At 42.0% G+C, this 23,951-nt stretch overlaps 1 protein-coding gene across 2 annotated transcripts in view; it reads left to right on the forward strand.

Annotated features, from left to right (window-relative positions):
- LRP5 (LDL receptor related protein 5) overlaps positions 1-23,936 on the forward strand; it is a 126,209-nt gene extending 102,273 nt beyond the window's left edge. For both annotated transcript variants that reach the window (XM_026850575.1, XM_026850576.1), the window contains 8 exons: positions 4,627-4,836; positions 7,059-7,184; positions 10,560-10,796; positions 13,965-14,075; positions 17,027-17,263; positions 20,023-20,162; positions 22,886-22,983; positions 23,571-23,936. In XM_026850575.1, the coding sequence (XP_026706376.1) occupies positions 4,627-4,836; positions 7,059-7,184; positions 10,560-10,796; positions 13,965-14,075; positions 17,027-17,263; positions 20,023-20,162; positions 22,886-22,983; positions 23,571-23,832 (1,421 nt within the window). In that variant the 3' untranslated portion in view covers positions 23,833-23,936. The remainder of the gene's footprint in view (positions 1-4,626; positions 4,837-7,058; positions 7,185-10,559; positions 10,797-13,964; positions 14,076-17,026; positions 17,264-20,022; positions 20,163-22,885; positions 22,984-23,570) is intronic.
- Positions 23,937-23,951: the final 15 nt, after the last annotated feature.

Raw genomic sequence — 23,951 nt, forward strand, 5'->3', positions numbered from 1 at the left:
TCAGAGATACTGAGAGGGTTTTGTCTAGTGGTGAAAGGAGAAGTGCTGTAGGAGGAATCCAAAAGTAAAATAACAAGACAGAAGAGCTTCGTATCATGTAGGTATTGTGGCTGAAGTGGTATCCGCAAACACAAGATAGAGAGAAGAGGCACTGAAGATGATTCTGTGGAAGTCATATGGTTTAGGGGAGGGGAGGTGTACATGGGAGAAGTTAATGAACTGAGGAGGGACGACAGGATCATAACTAGTGCTACTGCTGATAAAAAAAGTAGCTTCCATGTAATAGGAAACCGTATTACTTAATAAATCTGTAGCATCCAGTGGACCTGACTATGCCTAGGTCTTCTACTTGTATGTACTTAAGCATCCTTTTTTCCCCTTTGATTTAGCATGCACTCAGCTAGCAGGTGAGGGTAGGCAGTGGGCAGGTGCTTCTTGATTGTCGTGTTACAGGTCAGAAGATGTACTCTGTCCTTGCAAAGTACAGTTTAAAATTCAGAGGAGTCTGTTTATTATTGGTTTAGATCTAAGTCTTCATTGAATAAGACCTGACAATAGGACTTGGATAAACTGATATATGAATAAATCAACACCTAGGCCGTCATGTGCTGGTAGTTGTATCCTGTGATTGCAGCTTCCTTTGTATGCATTCTTCCTTTTCGTGACCTTAAAATTCCATGTAAGCATAAGTTTGCATACTGGATATATATTTTAATCCAATTCTTTGGAAGCTTTTACAGGGAAAACTAAACTTTCTCTGGTTAATATTTAAACAAAGCTTTTAATGCATATTTATTTGATGGGGTCACAGCTAAAGAATCAAACCCTTATAGGTAAGATAAAAGCAGGAGAGAGCTACAGGGTTAAAATAAAACAATATTTATTAAGTAAAGGATATGTATCATGTAGCCAGAAAACTATGGTTATATTGGATCCAGCTGAGCTCACTGTAATTTGATTCACAGAGCTGTTGATTTTTTAAAAGAGTTCACAGCATAATTTTATTTTAAAATATTTTGCAGTCTTGTATCACAACTTCAGAAGAAACTTGACAGCCAAAGTTATGTTGGCTTGAATTAGTTCCTCTAAAAAGTATTTTCTGAGCAAAACACTCCAAAACAGGCATATATTAGCAAAAGGATTTTGGCATAAACTGAGGCTGCTGAGTAAATTGGACCAAAATTGTGTATAGCATCCATCATGCCAGTTAGACTTGTCTAGAGAACCTTATTCCCTCATAGGCTTGGGGAGAAGACATGCTTATGGAAGTTCCTGAAGCCTAAACTACACTTTGATTAACATCATCCTGCTAACTCATGGATTAACCTCAGATGTCCAGTGCTTAACTCTCAGAGAGGGATGAAAGCACTATAAACCTGTCTTAACAGTTTTCTTTACAAGGTTCTTGAATTTTTCAGCTGGAGTTTTTGATGCTTTTTAGACATTCATAAACCATTTACAAATAACTTGTTTGCCACACCAGTCAATTAAATGTAGTGGTTTATATTATTGTTGAAGTAACTGGAAAAGCTATAAAATTGCTGTGGTGAAAAGATGCTTTGTTTTCAATTAGACTTTAAATAGAGGAATTGTGTGTCCTTCCAGCTTAATGTTCTTTACATTTAGCTATTGGTTTCCATCTTGAAAAGACTACACATCTGTTTCCTTCTGGTAATCAAAGTATTTAATTGCTATGGAAATACAACACTTCTTTATTTATAACATATTTTCTTTTTTTCTAACCATATCTGTTGAAAATATCCTATTTATTCAGATGGTTTTTATCTTGATCATTCTTCTAAACAATTGTAATGGTGTCACCCAGTGCTATAGGTGCCTTTTGCTGCTCCTTTTAAAATTATTTATTAATAATTTGGACTGTCATTTACTCAAGATCAAATCACCTTATCCAATACTAGCTCCAGCAGTTTCCCAAATCATCAACGCTCAGCTTTTTGCAGATGAGGGAGAAAAAAGATGCTTGATGTATACCCCCAAAAACCATTAAATGTAGTCTGGTGTAGGCCTGGATTTTGGAGGCTGTTCAAACAGGCTAAGATTCTAGCAAGACTGCTAGCTTGCAAGTGTCACCTGACACCTCAAGTATTCATGATTTCAGGATGCCTTCAGGATATCCTTCAGGAATCCAGCTTGCCTTTTTATTTCTAAAATGGATGAGCAATTTAGCACTTAAAAAATCATGAAGGCAGGAGTTTTCTTTATATCAAGTTGAAATGAGGCTTGCCTATTCTTGTGGTACCTTGAATACAACTGAAAATTGTGCTTTTGGGTCAAAATGTGAGGCTTAGAGTCTGGCAGAAGGAGAGTCATCTTTAAAAATCCAATGACATTGAAGGTCATAGAAGCGGGGGGTGCTCAGCACATTGCAGGGCAAATGAACAAAGCGCCCTGTGCTTTGTTCGCTGAGAACCTTCTTCTGTCAAAAGATTTCTTGATATTTCTAGATTTGAAGACCTGTTTAGGAGAAGACAAAGAACGTCTTGGGAACTGCACTACTGGAGAGTAGTACTAAGGGTCAGGTTTAGTGCCCATTTAGTCAAGTTAGTGTAGGTGCATCTATTCTGTTCTTTTACTCTTTACAAGAGTAAAATCTGGTGGTACCTTGGAAGTGTTTGCAATAATATATCAGATTGCAGCCAGGACTGTACTGTCACTTGTTCGTGCACGTTTCTTCTGAAAATGGAATGAAACAGTAAATCTTCCTCATCGGTTTGGAAACAAAAGAAATTCAGGGCTAAAGAACTAAAACCCCAAGTCCAAGAATTTCTGATCTACAACTAAATTTGATTTGAATGCACTCAGTTTGTCATGACAGTCAAGCAGGAGTCATTGCAGGCGGTAGTTTTATGTGCAAAACTAATAGAATCTGTAATTGAAATAAATGTTACATTCTTATGCTTGGCTGAGCTCTACATAATTTATGCAGCAAACTGGTTGAATCCAGTACTCATAGCATTTTTATTATGTATCCAGAGTCAATAATTTCACTTTGTGTAGACACTCAAAACTTATTTTTGAAATGCAAGCAGACACAAGGTCTTTATGCCAAAATGAAATACTAGAGCAGAAGAAGCACTGTTATGATTTTGTTTTGATTCCTCATTTTTAAAATCAAATATATCCAGTATACCTAGGCATACACAGCCTCAAAATGGTTTCTATGAATTAATAGAATAATTTGCAATCTCTTGTTCACTCTAGACAAGCATAACAAAAGCAACAATTAAATGCCACTAAGTGTAGGGCAGCACACACTAGCAGATGCAAGCAATTAAAGTTAAAAGCAGTCATAAATGCATTTTTACTTAACCTGATTTTTACACATTTCTGTAGAGCAGAAAACCTGAGCATTTCACAGTGTTTCTAAGAGCATAGTGATTTACTTGGAGCTTAAGTTTTCTGGTTGGTTATTGAAGAAAAAAGTGAAGGTGAAGAAAGAATTGAGGCTGTTAGAATCTGAGCTTTTCTTCCATGATCATATCTCTGTATGAACTTCACATATGAGTTTGTGTACTTGCCTCTTGCTTTGCATGATGGATGTTTTTTATTTGAGTAATGGCCGTGAAGCTGATTGGTTGCTTTTCACTCTTGATTGTAGATTCCAGCAACGTGTGCTGCTCGGTATGGTAAAAACTTTGGCCAAAGAGCTGAGTCTGTATCAGTGACACAGGCTTTTAGGAACTGCACAGAGTTACACGTAACAGAGCATGTGGCCTCATTTTGAGTCCCCAAACCCCAATTTTAGGATGTAAAGTCTTAGGTTTGGGTACCAAAGCATCGTCTGAAGAGACAAAACCTGATTTCAGAGTTCAAAACCTCACTTTCGTTTCCAAAGCGCCCTTTTTAGGGCCCAAAGCCCCATTCTTAAGGCCCAAGCCCTCCTTTTGATGGCGTGGAGGTCTCTTTTACATCTCTAAGCCTCCATAATAGTGCCCAAAGCCTGATATCTGGGACCAAATCTTCATTTCTGGCATCCATAGAGGAACCACTTGTCTCCTCTTCAGGTTCCAAAGCATCATCTCTAACATTTAGCTCATCATTTTCAGCACTCAAAGCCTCCTTTGTAGAGTCCAAAGCGATGATTCTAGATCTGAAAGCCTAATTTTTGTGGCCCAAACCCTCACTTTTAGGTCAGAAAGCTTCTCTTTAGGGTCCGTATTTTTATTGTCCAAAGCCTCATTTGCAGGGTCCAGAGCATCATTTTTGGTATCCAGACAGCTGTTTTTAGGGTCCAAACCGCATCCTGAGTGCCCAAACCCTCATTTTGTGGGTCCAAGCCCCTCTTTTAGGGCTCAAAGCCACAGTTTTAGAACCCAAAGCCTCATTTTTAGTGTCCAGAGCCTTATTTAGAGGGTCCAAATGACCAAGCAGTGTGTGCACGGATGAGCTGTGGTTTGTATTGTACCTGCTTGCCCTCACAACATAGCAGCTGGTTGCATTTGCCTGAGAGGAGGCTGAAAAAGTAGAGCCTTGGTCTGCATAGACAGATGAAGCCAATGACCTTAGAGCTAACTATTTTCAGGGTTTCGTTTGGTTGGGGTTTTTTTGAAAGAAATGAGTTAAAAGTCAACTGGTGTAAAACTCGTCTTTTTTTGTTGATCTCAGGTGCCAACCGTGTGACCCTGGAGGACTCCAACATCCTTCAACCAATGGGACTCACAGTACTGGGGAATCACTTGTATTGGATTGATCGTCAGCAGCAGATGATTGAGAGAGTGGAGAAAATGAATGGGTACAAAAGGACTAGAATTCAAGGCCGAATTGCTCACCTGACAGGCATTCATGCTGTGGAAGAGCTTGATATGGAAGAATTCTGTGAGTTTATTTCAATATATGATGTCTCTCACTCTTGGTCACTGTCTCTCAAAATTCTCATCCAGTTGAATATTTTAATAATGTTTCCCAGTGGGCTTCAAGTAAGCCATGGAGTGCTTTCAACTTGGCCAGTTGGGATCCTGGAAGAGGAGGAGAAACAAGTTCCTTGTTCCTGTCCGGAGGAGTATTTCTGCACAGCTAGAATATGTGATTTCATGTACTTAGTTACCTGCTTTGTACCAGCTCACGTGATACTGAATTCACTCTAAAAGCTACTTACAATTATGGTTGTTAATTTTTTAAGTACAACCAAATGATAAGACTTGGAAAAACCTTTACAAAGAAAGAAAAGGGTTGTACTTTTCTCCAGGGGTTTCAAAGCCTGTGTAAAGCATGACTGGTTTGACTCAGCACAATCAATGAGGTAAAAGCCTCCAGTGAGGGGGAGAAAATGGGCAGGAAGCTCCTACAGTGAGTTACTGTGGATGTGGAATTTCTCTCCCGTCAGAGGGGAAGCCGTTTTAGGTGCTCCCTTCTGGAAGGGGTCACTTGTGCAGGATCTTCTTTTTCTGGATTGGTGGTCCGAGATCCTCTGGGCTGAGGGAGAGTGTAGAAACCTCTTGAAGAATCCACTTCAAAATGACAACCTACAACTTTTCCTGCTTAATAGTAGTAATACAAAAGAGAATATAAAAGCACAAATGAGATGTGGGAAACAGGGAGCTAATGACAGTGGGCTCTTTAAAATTTGTTGCCTGTGATGAGTTGTCTTATCTAGGGAGGGTTCATTTGTGTATAATGCTTTCATTTTCAGAAGAAATTATTCCGCTTTGCAACCCTCTGTGCCATATACGTTAGGTTTCATGAGAGCTGAAAGTATTTTCAAACTTGGCAATGTGGGTAGGCCATTACAAATAAGGTAGTGTAAGTATTTACACTGTAGTAGATTGTGTGCTAATCCTCACCCAGACATTATTTTTTCTTTCACAATAACCAGTATTTCTTCTTCTGTGCCATTTCTCATATTTTAAATGTATTTCAAAGGTACTACTGAATGATGCAAAAAGTTTTTTTCTCTAATTCTCAGCACGTAAAAAAACCCCAACACTTTATATCCCATGTGGTTTTAAAAATGTTTAATTTTTATGGCAAGAGATCTGTTTCTTCTAAGTCACACTGAAACTAATCACCTTCTGCAGCTGAAAACTGCCCTATGTAAGTGACTTCTGTTACAACAAGGGAGTAAAAATACATATGCACATGTGTGCATGCCCACACAATATGCATGCATGCAGTTTTTCTGCTAACAACCCATGCATCAAACAGTAGTGTCTCCAACACTGTATTAACTCAATGAATATGTTAAAGGATGCTGAGAAGCCTGAACAGATGGAAAAGGACTTTGACACAGAACTTAAGATATCTATACCATTTCCTCCCTGTGGAAATCCTGGTCCTCACTGGTAGTAAAGAATGCGTTGTTCAGCAGCATCACAAGTAACACAGGCTGCAGCCCTGCAAATTGCTCCAGCAGATGCTCGAATAAGTAGTCAGGAGACCAGGTCTCTTTGTTGGGCTGGAGTCCTCAGAAAGTGACTTCACTTCTCTGTGTCTGTTTCTTACCCACCTGATGTTCATTTAGAGTGATTCTATGAGGAGCTCTCAGATACTCAGTGCTTCTGGGTAACTGATTTGGGAACACAACCGTGGAGCTTCCTATCTTTAAAAAAAAATTTTAAATCAACTGTGCATGCTTATATTGCAGTTTTCTGAGTAACGTGGAAGTGGAGGGCCTAGATATTAAGAGCTCTTTAAGATAAAGGAGAATTCCTGAGGGTTTTGGGGGCTGGCATTCTGCAGTGACATATGTTAATTCTTGATGCCTAGCTATCCTAGAAATGTAGGTGGGATGTCTAGGTACGCTGTAAGTGTGACCTTCTCTCTCGTTCCGCTTCACCTGAGTTCCCAAATTCTTTTTAGAAGTCCTTTAAACATCTCCATATCACTGTGACTGGGAGAAATGTAGTCCTCAGGAAGCAGTAAATCAGCTTTTGCTGCTGATTCCTGAAAAATCCTGCTTTGTGTCTTCCTGTTAATTTGTAGTGAAATCTTGGTTACTCGAACAGAAGTGGTTTGCAGGTGATTTTGTGAGTTTTCCCTAGCTAGGAGTAGTTATGATTTCTTTTATGCTGTCTAATATTCTTTTCTGTGTGTTTCTCCAGCTGTGCATCCGTGCTCCCGGGACAATGGTGGGTGTTCACACATCTGCATTGCCAAAGGAGATGGGACTCCAAGATGTTCATGCCCCGAGCATCTTGTACTGCTACAGAATCTCTTGACGTGTGGAGGTGAGTTATATTTAATAGAACTGCACAGCAAAAAAGATGGGGGTTGAGGTTTCATTCCAGTCCCAAATGTGGATGTACTCACAGTGCTTTCCTACACATGGTATGTTGCATCATTTGTTAAATTGACCTTTGGTTCTTCTACAAGCTGTTTTCTGCTTCAGTTTTTGGACGTATGTGACTTTTCATTGTGAGCAGAATATTCTTGTTTGACCTTAAAATACTTTCATCTTCTACTGAGATTTTTTTAATTGTATGATGTGACAGGTCTGTGCTTTAAACAAATTCTTATAAGATGATGTTGTGTCAACCGGTGATGACCTGGCAGCAGAAATTGTGCATTCCCACAGTGTCATACTCCAGTCTTTCAAATGAATTTGGCCTCTTAACATGAAACACTGCACTCTCTAGTTACGAAATGTAGGCCAAAAGCTCCACTGCAGTCCTTTTTAATTAAGGTAACTCGTCTTTCTACATGATAGACTTTTCCATTCGACTTCCCTTTCACAATCACAGGATTTTTGAAAATTGTTACATTACACTTGAAAAGGAGATTAAAAACAAAACCAAAAAAAACCATTGTCTATTTTTGGGAGGCATCATATCTTAAATGGTTTGGCTCTCTTGGTCCTCTTGACTTCTTTTTATGTATTCGGTTTGCTGTGAATTTCATTTTCTGGCTGAACTCTGACCTCCCACGGGACAGTCATTTCCATTATAAACTGTTTTCTTTCCCATGACCACAACATGTTATGTGGTTTTAAAGTAGTGGTGGTTACATCTGCAGGGAGGGTCAAAAAATCAATCTACTTACATTTCTTGCTGTACTGGTGTTGCACAACATGGCCAACAAGAGTCTTACGTCCCACTTCTTTGTTATTTTCAGCTATAAATCTAAAAATTAAGGGTCCTCCATTTCAATGTCTGGGGTTTTTATTCTAATTCTCCACTAAGGCTGCAGAATTTTAACCTATCTTATCTGCTGTAGTAGCAGCCAATAGCCAGTATTTCAGAATAGATTATTAGCTGTTTTGGCTGGAGAGCTTTTGTCCATGTACCCTTGACAAGTTTTTAAATGCAAGCTTGTGCCTGCCAAGAGCAACCATAATGCAATATGAAATGTTGCACATTAAACATTAAACAGCACACTCATATCAAACTTACATTCAAGAATTATCTTAATGTGTGTATCTGGCATCTTTTTCTTACCTACTACATTTGTAATTCTCATACTGCTACACCAAATAATCATAAATCAGAAACTTAAAATCATAAAATTTTCAAAAATGAAATGCATTTGGATTTTTATTTGCATTTTGTTTTTCAAGCTCTTGGTTATACTTGAGTCTCATTCTTGAACATTTGCCCCTAATGAAGGAAGGACAGCAGCACTTCAAAAATGGTTTGCATGTAATTGCCTAGCTCTAAGATCTGTAACACCACCCTCAGGAGAAAAATATTCATACAGAAGTCTTGTCATTGCTTACAGCTGAGAAGGTTTCCTTATGCTGTGTTCTTTGTGAAGTCCATTCCTGAGCCTGAATGTTAATAAGTGCTCACTGGGTTTCCGGAGGAGGGCTACCATCCAGTGTCAGAGCTTGCTCAGTGTTGCTGCCATAGACAGGGGATGACATGCTACTCTGTTAATCCAAGCGGTAAAGCATCTACTTAGAGCATTAGCTCTAGCATTAGCAGCTGTGGGGAGCAGTGACTGCCTCTGCTAACTCATCTAATCATGTCACGGGGATTTGACCCAGTAACTTTTGAAATGATTGGAAATACATCTATTTGCTGCAGTGGCCCCTCATTTTGAACATAACTAATTGCTACCGACAACAACTGAAGGAATTTACACGTTGACTGTTTCTTTATTGATACTGATGGTGAAAAAGTGTGTGCTAATCTGTTTTATGTAAGAAATGGGAGCAATTTTTACCACAGATTCATGACCCAGATTGTCTTTTGACATTCTGAAAAAAGCAACTACAAATCCCTTATTAGAGCGTCATTGTTGCATCTCTACATGTTGTTGTAGCTGCTGCTTAATGCTATCAGTGTGTGATTGCAGCCTTACCAGCAGTATGGATGTGGAATGGATTGGGGCTAGGATTCTGGTGGCTGTGAAGACTCAAATTTGAAGGGAGTTCCAGCTTTCTTAGGTCCAGCAAACATAAAAATGTCTGTGTGCAAGGTCCAGTGTTCTGTCTCTGACCATGGTGAAAGAATGTAAGATCAGGGCAGGCCAACAGCTCCTCACGTTGCTCTGAACCTCCACTGACCTGCAGCCCGGACACTTTCCAGCAAGAGGACTTAGATTAATGTTTAACAGTCCTCTACAGATTATTTTTCCTCCATTCATATTTTTCAGTTCATATCTGACTCAGTGTTGTGGTTTAAGCCCAGAGGGCAGCTGAGCATCAGGAACCGCTGGCTCCCTGCTCCCCCCTCAGGGATGGGGAGGAGACAGTAAAACAGAAGGCTTGGGAACTGAGACAGAGACAGGAGGGGCTCACTCAACAGTTAATGGTCATGAGCAAAAGACAGACTCGACTTGGGAAAAAAAAACGTCAATTTAATTTGACTACCACCACCACCAGCAATTTACCAATAAATCAGAGTAGGACAGCAAGAAATGCAACCACATTTTAAAAACACCTTCCTCCACCCCTCCCTTCTTCCCAGGCACAGCTTTGCTCCCAATTTCTCTCCCTCCTTCCTGCCCCCCAGCAGCACAGGGGGGCAGGGATGGGGGTTGTGGTCTGTTCGTCACACATTGTGTCTGCCTCTCTTTCCTCCTCAGGGGGGGACTCCTTGTGCTCTTTGAGCTGGGGGAGCATCAAGAAGCTTCTCAGAGCAGCCACCCCTGTAGCCCCCTCCCCTGCTACCAGAACCCCGCCACGCACACTCAGAAAATTGTTTGTGGAGAAACCACTGGTAAAACAGAGAAACAGATATTGTGCAAGCAGATGTTTTAATGTTCTAGGTGTATCTGTTGCCAGTTAACCCAATGTCCCAGGTTTTTTTATGAAGAATTGTTCCAGGTTAATATAATTGCAAGGCTTAAAATTGTGTAGAATGTGGTTGGCAATCAGAACTTGAGCATTTATTTGAATTTATGTGTATGGCAGTGTCTTCCAAAAGGTGGCTGTTAGAGCCAAAGAAAGTATTTGTAGTTCTTGTCATTAGTTCAGTGCTTGCCTGCTAGAGCAAGCTGCTTCACTCAGCATGCTTCCAGTTTTTGTTAGGAAGTTGGCAAAATTTCATTCCCTATGCAAAATCATGTTTTCCTCTTTGCTGGAGTCTTAGTATTGTCACGGAAGAACTCCAGTCCAAGAATATAATGGAAAACACAAGGTGATTTGTTTCCTCTTTCTCCAGAACCTCCAACTTGTTCCCCAGACCAGTTTACCTGTGCGACTGGAGAGATTGACTGCATCCCCATGGCATGGCGGTGTGATGGATTTCCGGAGTGTGATGACCAGAGTGATGAAGATAGTTGCCCCATATGCTCTGCATCCCAGTTTCAGTGTGAGAAGGGACAGTGTATTGATGCACACTTGCGGTGTAATGGAGAAATTGACTGCCAAGATAAATCTGATGAAGCGGATTGTGATAGTAAGATTATTTTTCCTGAACTCAATAGTCTAACATAAGCATCCATGCGGGATTCTAGCTGTTCTTAATATATATTGATACATATATGATTTTTAGTTCTGCATGGGGAAAAACAGCCTTAACTATAAGCCTAACTAAGCTATCCACTGATTCTGTTTTTCTTTCTCTCTTTCTTATTTTGTTGCTCAAATTAAACTTCTATGCATAAATTTCTGACCATGTAACTATAGATATGAGGGAGGTTGAGGGGAATGTCTTTAATCCACATTCAGAATGAAAACAGGAAAAAAACTGGCAGAACTTACCACATGCTTTTTTTTTTTTTTCCTGCATAATTATTACCATTTTGGCTTGCACTGTTTCCATGGTGTCCCCTTGGCCTTCACACAGGGCTCACTACAAGGTGCCATGGGAAGGAAGAAATGAACTTAATCTTGTGGCTGAACTGGCTGTTCTGAGAGTTCACTCTTTGCAAGCTGATGCTTATAGTCCTGGATGTACCTTCCCGTGAGAAAACTGTGGAATGATGTCCAAGGAGCTCCTGCTGCTGCAGGTGCTTTGTATGCAGTCAGCCATAGGATCTGTGTCCAAGAGAGAAGAATGGATGGGTGCATTTGCATCATCCTTTGGCTGATGGGAAAACTTGCATATTCTGTGTCTAGTATCAAGGTACAGCTAAAACAGACACTTGACTATGAGCTGGCACTATGGCTTCTTAGAGCTGTAGAAAATTTCAGGAGCCTTTCAGTAGCGTGGTTCCTGCCCTGTGAAGCCTCAGGACTCTTGGCTCTACTCATTCAGCGGCTAACCATTGCCATGGGGCCAGCAGGGTAGATTTTTTTGTGGGCGTTTCCATGAGCAATTTTGTGGATTTGCAGCGTCTTCTGTAACTCTGAGTCTGGACACCAGCACACCAGTACCTTCTTTGCAGACAAGAAGAGGATCAGCCATGTCCAAGTTCCTGCCTTTCTTGTGGGAGTTTGAACTTACTACCTGTACTGCTTCATCAAGAGGCTCTGCTTTGTCCACTGTTGATCCCATATGCAGTGTAACAGTGCCCACTACCCACACACAGAGTCAAAGGGGAATGTGCATTTTGTCATCTCCCGGTGAAATGATGGGCACTGCTAAGCAAAATTAATGCCAATGTTCCTGGCATTGTATAAACTGTGGATGCCTGACTTGCCCTACACAGACCCTTTGGGGGCACAGATAAGCCTTACCATCTGGTCTAGAATAGTTGAAGCATCAAATGTTCAGGGGTTGTATGCCCAATCCTCTGCAAGCACGTGGGCCACCCAAGACTAGACTTCTGTCTAGGATGCTGTCTGACACTTCCCAAGGAGGGCTATGAGCATACTCTGTTCAGGGTTAGACTGAGGGAGATGTGGCAAACGTGGTCTCTGTAGTCCTCAGGAATCTTTACAGGCCAAGGCCTGAGTGGGTTTCTAAGAAAAATAAAACAGATAGGCCTTTCTCATCCCTTAGCATGTATTAGCCTATAACCCACTGTGCTTGGGGAAGGGAAGGTGGCATATGGTACATTCTTGTTCTTTATTAGGGCGGTGAGGCTAACTGGGCTTAGCAAGTAGTTCTTCTATAGTAGAAGTTCTTCTATAGCAGAAAAGTTAACAGAACTTTTCTACTATACCTCATGTATCAGAGGAATTGTCTTCTGGTCAGAGCAGTGATAATCACCGCCTCTCCGTAGATCTGACTTCAGTGCCTTGGTTCTATCAGAAGCCACTTCTCCCATCCCCTGGTTTCCCAAGGCGTGTTTTGGGAGAGTTGAATCTGAAGCCATTGGCACAGGGGTTGCAGACTGTGACTGGAAGTGGCCAGAGAAATGTCCACAGATATGTTTGTGGTTCTTGTGCCACATCTTTAAGACTCTGGCTTTCATCTTCTTGAATTTATTGTGACACTGCTAGCTGATGCTCTCATACCCAGTGGAGGTCACCAGGTTAACAGGCTCTTGATAGAGCAGCTAGATTACCATGGCACTGAAGAAACTTCATCTCTACAACACAGGTTCAGTGCTCCAAGCTGTCCATTGCTGAATCAAGAAGAAACAAGGAATCCAGCAAGGCAGGACAGCAGTAGAAGATACAGCACCTAAGAAGAGAAAGGATATTAAGGCATAATCTTGATGGAAGACAGAGGAGCAGCAGACAGTTGCAAGAACAAGTCAAGGGCTGGTAGTCACTGGCAAATAGGAAGGTGCACACAAAACTTGGCCCTACTCATAGTGCAAGAACCTAAATGGTGTGATGGGAGCTCTAGATGTTTTTAGAGCCTTCTGTCAACATGTGTGTGTTTTGTGTGCACTGTAGGACCTTGTGGAGCTGCATCCAACATATTGGGGGCATAACAGTCCAAATCAGGAGCTGACGCGTTTGGAGTTTCCAGCTAAGTTTTTTTCTCCATAGATAATTTATTTCTCTTATGTGAGAACTGCTCTGCAAACTGTGCCACAGCAAAATAAGTATGGCTATTCAAGAGGTCCACTTCACAACACCAGCAGTGCTGTGATCCAGAACATGAATGTTGATCCTCTCTGCCAGAAGAACCTTTCTTCTTTTTGCATTGAATAACCTATACCATGAACCTTCCAGGACTGCTGTTTACTAGCCCTCATAAGATGGTCTCTTTACTGATCATTTAGTATGCTTTGACTTGATAGAAATTCCAGAGTTAATTAAGAGGTCCTTTCTGCTGAAACGGAATATAAGAATTTTAACAGTTATTTAGCAAGGTTATATTATACAGGGCTACATAAAATAGTATAGACTATGTAAAGTTTTATAATGTTACTACATTTTGTTAACACGTCAGGTGACCAGCTATACTCTGTTAGTTATTGTAAGAGATTCTTGCTGATTTGATCCCAGTTTTGGCCCTACAGGACTGATTTGACAAAGGATGGGGAGTTACTGGGATCAGAATTTTACTTTAGCATCACTGAGTAGGATGTATAACAACAAGACGGAAGAATCAGAGAAATGCAGACTTGCATTTTACCCACAGCAGCAAAGCATGTGTTCTAGTGCCTACCTGGTCATCATACAGAATGTACTGTGGCTTCGTGTCTCACTTCTCTTGGTTTTCTTAAGAGGCTCAAATGCTCCCATGCAATTAGTACTTAATCTTTTCTTTCTTTCTGTGCAGCAATCTGTCTCACCAATCAGTTCCGATGTGCAAGTGGCCAGTGCATCCTCCTGAAGCAACAGTGTGACTCCTTTCCGGATTGCATTGATGGTTCTGATGAGCTGCTGTGTGGTGAGATGTCTTTCCTTGAGATTCAAGCATCCTGCATCCCTATGCAGAGCCCCAGCCTATGCACAGTAATATTCTTTCAGGGAAGCCCAGTGAATCTTGGCCAGATACTCTCCTAGTTGTATTTGGCTGCTGAATATAGTCATACTCTTCCACTGGTCCGTGCAGCAAGAGTGTGAGCTTGAAGCACTGTGTAGCAGGTCTGTAATGCTGTTATTCCAGGTAATGCAGGAACAGCAGTGGATGGACCTTCAGATCTGTACCGGGGCGGGGGGACCTGATTCTGCTGTGCTCAGTAACTTGGGACTTCCAGAGCTGCTGCTAAGCTTGGGGTGGCTTTTAAAAATGCACAGCCCTATCCTCTGCAATTACATGGTCAAGCTAGAGGCTGATTATGGGGAGAAACCAAGTTGGGAGGGAGTGTTGATCTGCTCGAGGGTGGGGAGGCTGCAGAGAGACCTGGCCAGGCTGGAGCCATGGGCTGAGCCCAGCTGGGGGAGTTTCACTGAGGGCAAATGCCGGGGACTGCCCTTGGGCCACAACAACCCCCAGCAGGGCTACAGGCTTGGGGAGGAGTGGTTGGAGAGCTGCCAGTCAGAGAGGGACTGGGGGGTGAGAATGAGCCAGCAGTGTGCCCAGGGGGGCAAGGAGGCCGATGGCATCCTGGCTCGTGTCAGCACTGGCGTGGCCAGCAGGGACAGGGAAGGGATCTGAGCCCTGGGCTCGGCACTGGTGAGGCCGCCCCTCGCTGAGTGGGTTCAGTTTTGGGCCCCTCACCCCAAAAAGGCCATTGAATGACTCGAGCGTGGCCAGAGAAGGGCAACGGAGCTGGGGCAGGGTCTGGAGCACAGGTCTGCTGGGGAGCGGCTGGGGGAACTGGGGGGGTTCAGTCTGGAGAAGAGGAGGCTGAGGGGAGACCTCCTGGCCCTCGGCAACTCCCTGCCAGGAGGGGGCAGAGAGGGGGGATGAGTCTCTGGAGCCAAGGCCCCAGCGCCAGGCCCCGAGGGAATGGCCTCAAGCTGCCCAGGGCAGGGTCAGGCTGGCTCTGAGGAAGGATTTCTGTGCAGAAGGGGCTGTTGGGCGTTGGAATGGGCTGCCCAGGGCAGGGAGGAGTCCCCGGGATCCCTGGAGGGGTTGAAGAGTCGGGCTGAGCCAACGCTGAGGGATCTGGTGGGATTGGGAACGGTCAGGGTGAGGTTCATGGTTGGACTGGATGAGCTTCAAGGTCCTTTCCAAACCAGATGATTCTGTGAACTAGCATTCAGTGAGCAAGCGTCCACAGGACACCACAAGCTGGTCTCTTAAAGTGCAGGTAGGAAAAAAATAAAAGGAGAGACCTTGATTTTTCTGGGCATACTGTTACTTTGAATTCTCATGGCAGTAACATGCAAGTTACAGGCATGCTAAAAGAATGGCAACAAAAACTGTTCAGCCCTCCTGTTGGAAATTTCAGACTGAACATGCTTCTCATGCTTCTTCTGTTTATCTGTCAGGTCTCGCCCAGTTCCCCTAATTACCTGAATAATGTAATGCCACTCTTTTTTCCCTTTCTTTAGTTTATTTTCTTTGTGCACTTAGCAAACTTTTGTGCTGCCAAGTTAGTGCAGCTGTTTCCTGTTTGCACTTCGGGTCCAATCCTGCAATTAGGTCTTAACTGATTTAAATGTGTCTTTATGTAGACATAAGACTGTCTCCTCTGGAGTCTCTTTGTGGAACAGAGCATTCTGTGGTTTCTTGCTTGACAGAGGGGAAGAACTCAAGTAGGGAATAAAAATGATTGCTGCTTTCTAGATAAGGCTCTTACATTTAAAACAAGCTAGATTTAACCAAAATGATTGTGTGTTTTAAATTAGCTACTTTGGGAATATATTTAATGTTGGCTTTGCTTTTTTCTGGTATCATATCGGAACTATTTGAAAGTTAGGGCCTTAGCTGACAGAAAAGATGGCATGCACAATAGGTGTGAAAAGTAGATAAAGACTCTTAAGACAGAATTCTGATGCTGAGCTGTTAAGAGTTTATGGGTACATCTTTGTATTTATCTTCCTTCTCATATTTCAGTTGTTTCCCATTCCCTTCCATTGAAACCAGAACCACTGGAGAAAAATTCTGTGAAGGCTTGAACCTTACATGAGCCATTTCATTTCTTAAAAACTTCATTGGGGGGGAGGGGTCTATAGTGTGATCTAAACATGGAAAATTAATTGGCTTTGGCCAAGTTTATAGATAGAGGTGTCAGGTTTATTTGGCAAGAATTTTGAAAGTAATCAGGTGGAGATATACATAGCTCATCTCAAATACTGCAGCACTTTATATTACTTAACATTGGGCTATATAGGGGAGAAGAAATAAGAAGTAGAAAGTATTTGAGATCTGTATTGTGGTTTCCTTCCAATTTGTAAGGATTTTTTTTAGAAAGCAAGTAATATTTTAGGAAGGAAAAGTATTCTAGATTATCTTAAGGCCTGTATTAGCTAGGAGGTCATCCATGGCTTTATACATATGGTAGCTTCCCTGCTGGTAAATGTTTTAATTTTTTAACGTTATTGATAGCCCAAATGGCTTTTGAGAGAGCAGATTCCTTTCTGATTAAGGTCTTCATGTTTATAAGTGTCCTATATCCTTAACTGGTAGACTTTGTGGGGGGAAGAAAAAGAAACTGAGGCTGCTGTTCCATTAAGACAATAAGTGATCCTGTTACGAGATTAATTGCTAGACAGAAAGAACAGTACCTTGCTAATACTGCTTTATATATGTGGAGGGGAAGAGGAGGCATGAAGTCTTGTGCATTGAATCAGAATATGTGGAGTTATAGATGCCTGAGTCTGCTGCAGGTACTTTAAAAGACACTGTTTGAATGTCTGCGAGCCGAGTGATTTGCTGCACGAGCAAATATATATATATTGCCCCATGTTTAATGACCTCCTTAATTTTTTTTTCTCCTCTCATTCCAGAAAAAACAAAGCCAGCTTCAGATGAGTCACAGCCACACAGTAGTGCCATCGGTCCTGTCATTGGTATAATACTGTCACTTTTTGTCATGGGAGGAATGTACTTTGTGTGCCAGCGAGTGGTGTGTCAGCGCTATGCTGGGCCCAATAGTCCTTTTCCACATGAGTATGTCAGTGGCACCCCTCACGTCCCTCTCAATTTTATTGCTCCAGGAAGTTCTCAACATGGCACTTTTACTGGTAAGGATGGTAAGGACCTTGCATCTAATCAGATTGTTTGGATTTGGAGTGCTAGACACGGAGTTATCAAAGAGCAGAAATCATGTTGATCTGCTCGGTGGTTTTGGTATAAATCTGTCATTTGGACCAGATATGCAAAAACTATTAGATGCATTTCATTAGGCATCTTGCTGGATTTTCAAATGCAGTTTTAATGCTAGGCTGCATCTGCACATCTTTCTGACAGTACATCTACAGTATTTTACCAGTGAAAGCATCCTCTTTAAGTAGTTCATTCTAGTGGATGTAATAAAGCCTGAGTTTTGTTCAGTACTTCTTACCTAAAGCTTGCAAAACTCTGTGAAGAGTTGTGAACCACGTGCAGTATTGGAAACAGAATGCATGTGCCATTCAGCCTTCTACTGATAGCTCTGTGGAGTTGCTCTTTGTGTCTTGTACTCAGATGTCCTTGTGTCTGTCCTGTCCATCAAAGGTCTTCACACAGTTTTGTCCTGTCTGCTCAGGGTGGGTAAGTTACTCCACAGTGAAAAGAAGCAGAGGAAAGAAGTGAAGAAGCTTAGTTTAATACAGAAAAGGAACAGATAAACCTCCCTCCCCAGAGTTACAAGAGCAAATAGTCTGGAGAATTAGTCTGGAGAAGAGGAGGCTGAGGGGAGACCTCCTGGCCCTCTGCAGCTCCCTGCCAGGAGGGGGCAGAGAGGGGGATGAGTCTCTGGAGCCAAGGCCCCAGCGCCAGGCCCCGAGGGAATGGCCTCAAGCTGCCCAGGGCAGGGTCAGGCTGGCTCTGAGGAAGGATTTCTGTGCAGAAGGGGCTGTTGGGCGTTGGAACGGGCTGCCCAGGGCAGGGGGGGAGTCCCCGGGATCCCTGGAGGGGTTGAAGAGTCGGGCTGAGCCAGCGCTGAGGGATCTGGTGGGGTTGGGAATGGTCAGGGTGTGGTTCATGGTTGGAGTGGAGGAGCTGCAAGGGCTTTTCCAACCTAGACAATTCAATAACTGTGGAAGAACACAAGCAGTCTGGGTGTGGTTTTATAGCCTGGCTGCTCATTGCCTGAAGTATAATGAAAACATTCCCCTTTGGTTTAGCCCATCTCTGAGACAGCTTTCCTGTTTGATTTTGGACAAAGTATTTATTCTCTCTGTGTCTCAATTCTTCATCTGTAAAACAGCAAAGCTTCTCTACCTCGCCAAGGACTCAAACCACCCATTCAGAGAACTCCGTGCAGTTACGGTGCTGAAGGACTTGAAGTATACATGAAAGCTCAGGATATTCATTTAATAGATAAGAACCCAGAAACCTCGTAGAGACATCAAAGTAAACACTGAAATGGTGTGCCTTATTTTACAAATATAAAATATACTTTTCATAGAGGAAATAGCAAATTCTTAACTACAAAGCCCTGAGAAGAAAGAATATCTCTTCATATTGCTCAGGAAGCTGGAAAGTAAATGTTCTCCTGTAAAGCTACCAGACAGGGCCAGAATACAAGAAATCCGTACTTCAGAGCACTTGGAGTCTGCTTTCCATGTCTGCTGAAAATCAGAAAGATTATAAAGACAAATGAAAAAATGTGGCACTTAATGGAGACACTAAAGAAGTTTTTGAGATGTGATAATTATTGTTTTCCTCTAGCCATGGCTTTGAGGACAGCCAGAGACAACTTAGGTTTAGCCTTTCTCACACTTTAATGACTGTGATCAGCTGTTCCTTCTTAAATTATGGTTTTATGGTTATCAAGAGGTTTTTGTGGTAGGAAATAAAATTTTCGAATGAAATCATTGCAGGTGAAATCTTTGCAGTGGTTCTTTAAAGTGGAATTCACACTAAAGCTTTTTAATTAAAGAAAGTATCAGTGGTTTTCATCAGTACCTCTGTAGGTGCTAAACTAAGCTGTCATTCTGATTCTCATTTGTATTTGTTATTTTTTTCTAATCCATATTGCCATGACAAGTTACAACAGCTGAAAATATTAGCATTGGTGTTAATTCTGAAGAAAATACATAGGGTCCTAATACCATAGCGTTTCCAGAAAAGATAGTCATGAATCATGATCACAAATAGAGTCACTCTGCTTGTAATACATACTGCCTCCATCTGAAAAATTGCTGAAAAGTTCCCCAAACTAAACTCTTCCATTAACACTGAATAGTCTGACAGGAAGAAGCTGGAAATCTATTGTCTGATTTAAGTGGATATTGGAGTAATACACGTTGGAGAATGTTGTCTTCCCTTTTCCTGTCACCCAGGTTTCCTTTCTTTTGCCTCTGATGATTTCCAGTTTAAGCAGGGATTTTTTTTTCAATAAAAGTAATAATTTATTGTTTTTGTTCATGTACTTGCAATTGAACTTCTTTGGATGGAATTAAAACTTTGGAGGTCTGGCTTGTTTTTCTTGGGCAGTGTATAAGGCTTTTTTTGCAAATGCCTGAATTTGTTTAATTGGAAAATTTCTTAGTTAATGATTTGGGTGAAAAGTTTGGATCAATGTTCAGTGAAGATTCCTTTCTCAGCAGAGTGTGAGCAGCAGGTTCTGAGTAGTTCAGTGGCACAGTGAGAGAGTAGGTGGTCTAGGGGTGAGATGTTTTCTTTACAAAATATGTTGTTCCTTGTAATCCTGAAGTTTTGACATAAAACACGGTTCCCAAAATGACAACTAGTAGTGTTGCACAGGTTTGCCAACCTGTGGACTTGTTTTCTCTTTTGCACTGGTAGATACAGTTGTGGGTTACCTGACCTTGTTTTCCTCTCTGTCTAACTGCAGGCATCTCTTGTGGAAAGTCCATGATCAGCTCCATGAGTCTCATGGGAGGAAGCAGCGGTGCCCCCTTATATGACAGAAACCATGTCACTGGAGCCTCTTCAAGCAGCTCATCCAGCACTAAAGCCACTTTCTACCCACAGGTATGTCTTGATTATACACCTGTGAGTTAGCTATTTCCCAGTTCTGAAGAAAAGGACGATGAAAATTTGTGCTACTAAATAGAATGTTAATAGTTGTTCTTGGATGTTACTGTTTATGATATACAGGCCCAGTCCAACACCCACTGAACTTCACAAAAGGGCTTTGTTGTAGTCCATCAGGATTACACCATGCTATATGGTGTCCAAAATGTTCTGCTATTAGAGTGATATCAGCTGGATTGTTCCTGGGCGCTTCTGTTCTTCTGTCTTGACTCCCTTGGAGGTGCCACCTCCTTTGCTCTTTGTACACTCTGATGTCAGTTGCCCGGTGACATTTTGCACTGTGTAATGCTGCAGGCACACATGGAATGAAAAGACAAACAAGACGTGGCAGGACTGGAATGCAAACGCATAAGAAATAAGCTTGTCTTGATGTTTAGATAAAGTGTTGATTGTTGATTCAGAAAACCAAGCACATGCACTGGGACAAAACACTGGTACCAGCAGAGGTTACACTGTTTTTTTTTCAGCTGTAATTTAGTTCCATTTCTGGCTTTTAACTGTTGGAAGTGACAGAATTTTAGTCCCCACATCAGTTTTCATGAATTCAAGGATGTGTGAATAGAAATGATTCTTGAAGAATATGTAGGAGAAGCATACTCTTATGTTACTGTTTGCCAGCATTTTGTTATATGACAGGTTTTTTTCCTTCCTGCTTCAGAGCAATCTTCTGTTCACACAAGCTTGCAGAGTCAATCTGCTAGCTATTGAGGTGATTTTTTTCAGTTGTATTTGTTCAGGAGCCCACATACTGTCTGGGTATGTGTGCATTTGTGTTTACATGTAAACTGTTATGCTATGTATGGACATTTTGATAGTGTTTTGACCAGTGGCAGATGTGCTCTCTCTCCCCTTTAAGAAGGAGAAAGATGGAAAAGAGAGGCTCGTGAGCTCATCTATTGACAAGGTAATATTGATTCTCAAAGAAGCCATCAGGAAGTCAGAGCTAGCAGATGTTTGGAACTCAAAAAACAGAACAGAAAAAACTTCGCTGAATTTGTACTAAAACCCCTTACTTAAATAAATCTGGAAAGAAGCCCAAGAGCTGATCTGCCTGTGCCATTCTGTGGAATCTGTTGGCCAAAAGATCAACTCTTCTGTTGAACTTCTGGCCTAACCAATTTGTCCATTACTGAGCATTCTTCTTCCACAGTTTCCACCCCGGGCTACATCAGCCAGGGCCTGCAGGGATATCAGCCTCTCCTTCAGGAAGGACATGCTGGATTCTTAGAAGGAAGCTGTTGCAAGGGCTTTGTTACATTAAAGTTACTGCTTAATTCAAATACTTTAATCAGTTCTACCTCGTAGCTAATTACCCAGCTTTAGGTTAATAATAAAAAGGGGAGATCTGAGCATCTAGTTGTCTTGACTTCTTTGTTTTATTTAACACATTTTAGTGGTACTGAGAGATGGTCCAGAGACTAGGAAGAAATTGATATCAATGGAGTTATGCCAGTTTATATGCCCGAGAACCTGGCCACGGGCTTCCTGGCTGACACTCTGTTTGCTGTGTTTAATCTGAATGTGAAGTGGTGTTGGTGCAGCTCAGGGTGCTGGTGGGAGAGAATCCAGAAGTAGCATGCAGTGCTTCTCCAAGGAAGAGGATTTGTGGAAGATACTCCTGGGGCAATTACTCCTCATTCCCCACAGCTGGCAGGGGGAGAGGGTATTCAAGCTTGTCTCCCCTCACATGAATCTAGGTGCAGGGCTTGTCAGTGTGAGTAAGGAGGAACTCATCTCAGTGGCCAGGAATCATTTGCTGCACAGTGAAGCCCAAACCAATGTTCTCCACTCCAGTGATTCTACAGTATTATTGTGAGAGAGGAGCAGGGGCAAAGGAAGGAGGCTGTCGTGGTCACTGTGGCAGGCCGTGGCTTGGCAGAATGCCCAGGACAGGCTGTGTACAAGATGCTCACATTGATGAGGCCCAACCATCAACAGCAATGCTGTAGTTTTCCACATTGGAAGGGATGAAGCGCCCTCTTTGTTCTTAGGGCAGTGTCCTGCTGGCCCTTTCAGGGGTTCTGCTTCCTGCTAGGGGAAGAATCCTGAAGGATTCTGAAACACAACTGTTTTCCTAGTGCGAGGGTTACCAGCAACCATGTATGTGCACACGTAGGCTAGGACAGGCTGTAACTATTTTTAGCCTTGGGCTCTTTGCATTGTGAACTGTGCCAAAATCATATGTTTACAGAACGGCAGTAAAAAGGAAGTATTCAGGGAAGGATGGAGTTGTAGTAAAGGAACTTGGCCTTCTGACCCTGCTATTGCTGGGGGTATGTTTAGGGGCTGGGACTGGAACAGACTTTATTTCCCATTAGCATCTGCCGAGGATGATACTAGTTCTTATGTCCGAGGAAGTGCACTGAGATTCATCAAAACTGGGTCTAATTTCCAGCTTTACTCTAGCCTTCCAGTGTAATAACAGATGTGGCAAGGAAGAAAATTCCCTGTACTGTGAGAACTTTGAAGGCCTGCAGTGTACCTAAGCCCAGAGTAAAGTCTCATAATGAAGTTCTGTGATCTCTAAAAATGCATTAACTCACCCAAGCATCAAGGAGAAGAAACCAAAATAAGGATGAAGGCATAGATAATATTTTCAAAATAAGAAAAGGTGTAAAATTAAACCAAACTTTCTCACTGCTTTTTCCTCTTCTTCCTAGATCTTGAACCCACCTCCTTCCCCAGCTACCGATCGCTCCCTGTATAATGCAGAGATGTTTTACTCCTCAAACATTCCTTCAACCACGAGATCTTACAGGTACAGTTCAGATAAAAAGGTTTAATAAATCTTCTATTGGTCTGCCCTTTAGTTTTGGATCTTAAGCAAAATGTTCTTGTTTAGGCTTTACCTTGTTTAAAAATCCTGTCCCCCTCTTAATAAATGACCATTCAAATGGAGGCTATGCCAGTTCTAATGTTAAACATTGGCTTTGTGTTCTTACTTTGACACCACAGGGTTTACACCTTTCAGTACAGTGTTGCTGAGTAATAATGCAATGTACACATTACATTGCTGTGTAACAGTCACTTAGCATCCTGTGTAGAGAAGGTTGGTGCTTTCTGCTCAGTTACTCAAGCTTATCTTCAAGCTCTTTGATGAGTCAGCCTTTTTGTTAGTGACTGGGCTAAATGGCCATCGTGGTCTCCTCTGGTTGGCCAGGGGCTGCAGTACTTGTTGGGTTCCTCTGAAAACCTTCATCAGGGCTCACATAGGGTTAATGAGCAGGTGTCTTGACTGAGGACACAGAGCTGTTCGTTTTCAATCTCTTTCTTTCTTGTTCTCTCTATTTTCCTCCAGATTGCAACTAATGCATGTGCTTTTGTTTTGTTTTGTTTGTTTTGCAGGCCATACCTTATACGAGGGATCGCTCCACCCACAACCCCATGCAGCACAGATGTTTGTGACAGTGACTATACTACTAGTCGATGGAAGGCCAACAAATACTATATAGATTTAAATTCAGACTCAGACCCTTATCCCCCTCCGCCCACACCTCGCAGTCAGTACATGTCGGCAGAAGAAAGTTGTCCTCCGTCTCCTGCCACAGAACGAAGCTATTTTCACCTCTATCCCCCTCCACCCTCTCCTTGTACAGACTCCTCATGACCTCAACAGAAGGAACTTTTCCTGTAAATATTTTAAAATATGAACAGATTTTAAATATATATTTTATGATTTAAAATTAAATCGGGGTGGGAATTAAAAAAAGAAATGTGAATAAAAAC

The sequence above is a fragment of the Athene cunicularia genome, assembly GCF_003259725.1.
Source record: "Athene cunicularia isolate RWA chromosome 5 unlocalized genomic scaffold, athCun1 chr5_part2, whole genome shotgun sequence".
Taxonomy (NCBI): domain Eukaryota; kingdom Metazoa; phylum Chordata; class Aves; order Strigiformes; family Strigidae; genus Athene; species Athene cunicularia.